The sequence below is a fragment of the Rhinopithecus bieti genome, unplaced genomic scaffold (assembly GCF_001698545.2).
Source record: "Rhinopithecus bieti isolate Rb0 unplaced genomic scaffold, ASM169854v2 scaffold_19905, whole genome shotgun sequence".
NCBI lineage: Eukaryota > Metazoa > Chordata > Mammalia > Primates > Cercopithecidae > Rhinopithecus > Rhinopithecus bieti.
This window is the reverse complement of record NW_016809551.1, coordinates 28,446-34,816: the sequence shown is the minus strand read 5'-3', so window position 1 is coordinate 34,816 and position 6,371 is coordinate 28,446. Positions and strand designations below refer to the sequence as shown.

The following is a 6,371-nucleotide window of genomic DNA, read 5'->3' as shown; positions in this document are numbered from 1 at the left end:
CCATTCTTATATGTGTTTATATTCATTTTCATAATGACATTTGCATTATTTTCTAATATAAAAGGAATATGATTCATGGTAAAATATTTTCAACATATACAGGAAAGTATAAGGAGGGAAATTTAAGTCATGCAGAGTTCCACCACTAAGTTTTGCTGTATTTTCTCCCTGATATTTTCTATGGCTACACACACACACACACGCAAACACACACACACACACACACACCCTCTGCTCTCTTCACCACACCCACGCTTTTGTTAGAAGTGTGATCTTATTTTACCTGGAGTTTGTTATGCTGTTTTGTTCACTTAAAATATGTCATGGGTATAGTATGGATTCAATATCATTCAGTTAATCAAGCATCTACAATTTAAGTTGTTGTTTCCAATTTTTTGTATTCTCTCAGTTTAGATTGAAGGTTGGTTTTACATATATACAAATGTACTCAAAGAAAATGTAGAGTATTACCTTTTCAATTTTATTTTACCTAATAATATCTTGCTATATATTTTGCTCTGTGCCTTTTATTTCACTCAACAATATACTGTAGACATGCTTCCATTTGAACACATATGTATCTACCCTACTTTTCAATGCTTCCAAATATTTTGTAGCATAGATATAATAGAGATTATTTGGCTACTCCTCTATTCGGTTGCTTCCAGTTTTTTCTATTACAAACAGTAGTGCAATAAACATCCTTGAATGTATCTCCTTGTGCACACAGGCAAGTGTTTCTCCAGGATAGACAATCAGAGGTGGAAATTATTGGGATGTAAGGGTGTGTACATTTTTTATATTAATAGATATTGCCAATTAGCCCTCCAACATGGCTGTACCAGTTAACAAGGAGGGTATCCATAGTCTCATACCCTTACCAGCACTTGATATTATCAAACTTTAAATCTTTATCAATTGATAGGTGAAATTTTGTTTTCCCAGTTTTATTTTCCTTATTAATAATCTTTTCTACATTTATTCTATGCCCATTTTCTACTGGGTTGAAATTTTCATGTTAATTTTCAGAGATTATATAATAAATTCTGAGTATCAATCATTTGTCTGTCAATTATGCTGCAAATATTTCTCTAGATATGTCAGTATGTGCATTTTAAAACTTTTGATACTTATTTCCAAACATCTCTGCAGCAAGAATGTTGCCAATTTGCACCTCGAGCAGCCATATAAATTGCTGTCTGCAACATGATTTCTGTCTCATGTAAAGAGTTCTAGAGTTTAACAAGCCCTTTGGCAAACATTATTTCAATTTATCCTAGAAATAATGTTACCCCATCTTGTAGTGGTAATGGTTAAAGAAGTGGGCTCTGAGTTACTTACTTGATGAACACTACTTGCTGCATGACCCTCGTCAAGTTACCTAACACTTAATGCCCCAGTTCCCTCATCTGTAAAATGGAGATACTAATAGAAATGTCCTTGGAGCATTGTTGTAAGGAATAAATTAAATATTTATAAAGTTCCTAGGAAAGAACTTACATGTATTAGGCATTCATTAAATGTTAGCTATAATAATATAATTGAATATTAGCTATCTTTATTGGTATTATTATGACTACTAATACTATAGCAGTAATAATACTACTATTACCATGTGCCATTTATTAGTTTGAATATATTACATGTTGTTGGTTGTCAGATGCTCACAATTCTCCAAGGAAAGTATTATTAGCCTCATTCTACAAATAAAGAAATTTAAAGTAAGAAAGAAGATTCATGACTTGTTCAAGGCCACACAGCTAGGAAGTGGCAAAGAGACTGCTAGAAACAAGATCTGTTGATACTCCTTCCACTGAGACTGAAAGTAGTGATTCTAGTAAGGAGGCTGCCACACCAACCCAGGAAGAGAGATGAGGCCATAAGAAAGTCTAAATGAATGTGTGAATGAACTACTGAGTGAAGGAGTGAATGAGTAAGCAAAAGGATGGCTGAATGAATAGTAGAGAGTTAATGTGGTCCAATAAGTCAATGACTGAGCACATAAATGAATATGTGGAAAAAGAGTTGGAGAACTCAAAATCAGCAACATGGGTAAAATACAGACTAGCCAGGAAGAGACTTAAAATGAATTCTTTTCATCCTCATATCTGCTCCTGCAGGAAACTATGTCTTCAGTTATGACCAGTTTTTCAGGGACAAGATCACGGAGAAGAAACAGGATCACACCTACCGTGTGTTCAAGACTGTGAACCGCTGGGCTGATGCATATCCCTTTGCCCAACATTTCTCTGAGGCATCTGTGGCCTCAAAGGATGTGTCCATCTGGTGTAGTAATGATTACCTGGGCATGAGCCGACACCCTCAGGTCTTGCAAGCCACACAGTGAGTAGTAGGCTCTCAGCCATCAGCAATGGCCAGAGGAGATGAAAAACCACACATAGGAAAAAAAAAAAAAGGCAGAGCTGGCAGTGGAAACCTGGGTTCTACCACCACTTTTCTGTCCAAGGTCCTCCACCATATCTATTCCTTGGATATGAACTAAGTCAACACACCATGTTTCCCAAACTCTTGGGTGTCCAATGCTATGGAGGGGAAGGACGGGAGACCAGGCAAGGCCCACTCTGCCTGAGTTTTTAATCTAGCTGCAGAATTAGTATTGCCAGAGATGGAGTGTGACCTCCTCTAGGCCTTCCAAACAACTGAAGCTCAACCTAGCTTCTCCCTCTCTCCCTGAGTACCTCCAGTCCTAGAAGGAAGGCACATGTCTCCCTATCCTCCCCATCCTTCCCTCTACTTTGTCTCACAGGACACAGTGTATATAGGATCACTAATTCAACATTGACTCCCATCAAGGAAGGGAAACCTACCCAGTTCCTCGATGCCTGACACGTTTTTTTTTCTCCCTTTCTCCTGGCCAGGGAGACCCTGCAGCATCATGGTGCTGGAGCGGGTGGCACCCGCAACATCTCAGGCACCAGTAAGTTTCATGTGGAGCTTGAGCAGGAGCTGGCTGAGCTGCACCAGAAGGACTCAGCCCTGCTCTTCTCCTCCTGCTTTGTGGCCAATGACTCTACTCTCTTCACCTTGGCCAAGATCCTGCCCGGTAAGCCTGAGGCCTGAGCTTTGTTTAGGGCTGCTATCCTGCAATACAGCATCCAGTTTCACTGGTTCCATCACTCCTTCCCTGTATTTGGAGTTCCCACTCCCATCGTTCTTCCTTCTTATCCACCTTGCATATACTCAACAGTGGATAATTATATCCCTCTGCTTTCTCCCCTTCTGCACCTAGAGAGGACCACTACTGGGGAATATTACCCAACCTCACAGAAGGGAAACACTATAAATTCATCACCTCCCAACTCAACTGGGCTCTTAACACACATAAATAGTTATTTTATGTCTCCACAGGAGCTTTTTCAAACTTTTTCTCCTCTTCTAAAACCTCTGACTACCTTCTCATTCACACTTAGCAAATAACCTCACATCTTACTTCACAATAAAAACAGAAGCCCTAGACAGAGAATCCTTATTTATTGCCACCAAACCTACAAACTTATCTAATTGTTCATGTAGCCTTGCTTCATTCTTTCCTTTTACAATGGAAGACATATCTCTCCTTCTGCCTAAAGCCAATCCCTTCACTTGTACACTGGTTCCCATATTCCCAGTCTCCTACTTTCTAGTCTATAATGTCCTCACCTCATAGGCCTTGTTGTCCTTCTGCCATGGCCCAATCCAGAATGAATACAACTCTCCATCTTCACTGTATCAATTCTGGGCTCATACAGTTGCTCAGAAAGGAGTCACTAAAAATTCATAGTCTTAACCTCTACTGGGTTCTCCATGCTCTCTGGCAATCCCATTTCCCTGGTCAGTTCTCCAAGTTTATGGTGCAGTTTTGCCAAACCACCATTATCCTCAGCCTTCCTGCACCCCTCCTCCCCATCTCCCTCAGCAGATGACTTCATGTTCTACTACATTCAAAATAGAAGACACCAGACAGCAACGTCCTTGACTCCCAGCCACATAACACCTACAAACTCATAAGCATCTTCACATGTCCTCTCCTCACGCCTTCTCTTCTGTTATAGTGGAAGAAGTATCCTTTTTCTTGTGACTAATCCTTCCACTGTTGCTCTGTGCCCCATTCCTCTCTACCACCTTAGGAATCTTGACCTATTGGCTCTCTCCTCCTCTCCTGTATTTTCAGCCTCTCCCTCTCTTTAAACATGTTTTCAGGTCTCTTGCATCTTATAAAAAAACATTGCCTCAACCCCTCATCACTCTCTAGCTACTGCCCTCTTTCCTCCCTATAACAGGCAAACTGCTTGAGAGAAGTCTCTGCTCTAACTAATTCCTCACCTCCTGCTGATTTTCAGCACAGCAAAATATTACCACCACTTCTCAGAAACTTTTTTTGAGTTCACGCATAAGCCCTAACTAAACTCAACATCTTTAAGATTTTTTTGTCCATCCCCTCCTCAACCATTAGAATTCAACTTCTTTCCATCTCTACTGCCAGCATCCTAGTCTGATCCAACATCATTTTTTAAAGAAAATTTTACCTTTGCCCTCTGATAATCTATTCTTTACAACAGTCAGAATTTTTTTTAATGCAAAACTATATTTGTTGCCCACCACCTCCACCCTGGTCAAAACCCTTAGGTGGACCCCCATTCCCCTAGGGCCAAATCCAAATTTCTTATCACAGCTTCTAAAGTTCTCGATAATCTGGCTTCTATATATCTCTTCAGTCTCACCTTTTTGCATCCCTCCTCTCACTATTTCATTCAGTAATACATTCATTCATATACTCATTCGCTTACTTATAAATCAGTCATCAGTTTATTTATCCATTCATTTAATAAATGTTTACTTAGCATCTACTATGTGCTTAGTCTTATACTGTACACCAGAGACAGAGAGATAATAAGACGTTTTTGCTCCCATGCAACTCCCAGTCTGCTTGTCTTTCAAGCCATGTTCTCCAGAAAGCCATAACTCATTTTCTCAGGTGGAAGTTATCCCTTACTCTTATAAAAAGGCCACAGTTCCTTGATGGCAGTGCAGTTAGTGGCAGGGGTTGGGGAGGTCCAGGAATCAACTCCCTCTACCAATTTCACATGCCCACCTGCCCCACCAGGATTGCCCAGTAAAAAGCCCTGCATTCTTCAAATCTTTCCGGACCTTAGCTTTCTCACTTGTATAGTAAAGCAGATAAATCCCATGATCACTAACAGACCTGCCCGCTCTGACATGCCATGAGCTTATGATTCCAACAGTAAAAGCCTGATAAATATCCATCCCTGTAACCACAAGCAGATGGATGCTACCTGGAACAGATGGAATTTCATCTAGACTAGGAAGAATCTAGCATCAGTCCAAGCCAACAAGCATTCCCTGGGGTAATCCCTTTTCCAAGTCTTGATCCTATATGTTGGGGAGAAGAAAATAGGTCCTGTCCTCAAAGAACTCTGAAGCTTCTTGGGAAATTAAATGTTCTTCCATCCTAAGGCAGTCAGAGGCTAGACCAGGGTTACAAATGACTGGAGGGAAGGATGTAGCGGCTAGAATTTGGGAACAGTGAAGACCTTCTAAGGGAGAAAGAAGTGTCACAAAGGTTCCCAGAGAAGGAAGAAGCAGAGCAAGGTCTTCAAAGGGAAGAAAGGGTTGGCCCTTTTCTTTGCCAGGTCAAACCTGAAGGTTGAAGTGGGAGTACTGGGACAGAAGCTTAAGGATTATGTATCTGCTTCCTCAGGGTGCGAGATTTATTCAGACGCAGGCAACCATGCTTCCATGATCCAAGGTATCCGTAACAGTGGAGCAGCCAAGTTTGTCTTCAGGCACAATGACCCTGACCACCTAAAGAAACTTCTAGAGAAGTCCAACCCTAAGATACCCAAAATTGTGGCCTTTGAGACTGTCCACTCCATGGATGGTACGTATATGTGTGAGTGTATGTTTACTAGTGTTGGTCTCACAAAAATCATGATGATGATGATGATGATAACATTATAACAGCTAATATTTATAGAGTGTTTATTATGCGCCATGCAAAATTATTAGTATTTTACATGTATTCACTTAATTTTCTGAATAATTCTATGAGATAGGTGTTATTATTATTTTGATTTTTTACATGAGGAAACTGAGACATAAGAGTAATTTGTCCAGACCAGGCGTGGTGGCTCAAGCCTGTAATCCCAGCACTTTGGGAGGCCGAGACAGGTGGATCACGAGGTCAGGAGATCGAGACCATCCTGGCTAACACAGTGAAACACCGTCTCTACTAAAAAAATACAAAAAAAACTAGCCGGGCGAGGCGGCGGGCGCCTGTAGTCCCAGCTACTCGGGAGGCTGAGGCAGGAGAATGGCGTAAACCCGGGAGGTGGAGCTTGCAGTGAGCTGAG

At 40.9% G+C, this 6,371-nt stretch overlaps 1 protein-coding gene across 1 annotated transcript in view; it reads left to right on the top strand.

The window, feature by feature from the left end:
• Positions 1 to 6,371, top strand: part of ALAS2 (5'-aminolevulinate synthase 2) — a 26,937-nt gene that overhangs the window by 9,825 nt on the left and 10,741 nt on the right. The window contains 3 exon segments of the mRNA XM_017889717.1: positions 2,121 to 2,343; positions 2,880 to 3,064; positions 5,720 to 5,899. Coding sequence (XP_017745206.1) covers positions 2,121 to 2,343; positions 2,880 to 3,064; positions 5,720 to 5,899 — 588 coding nt within the window.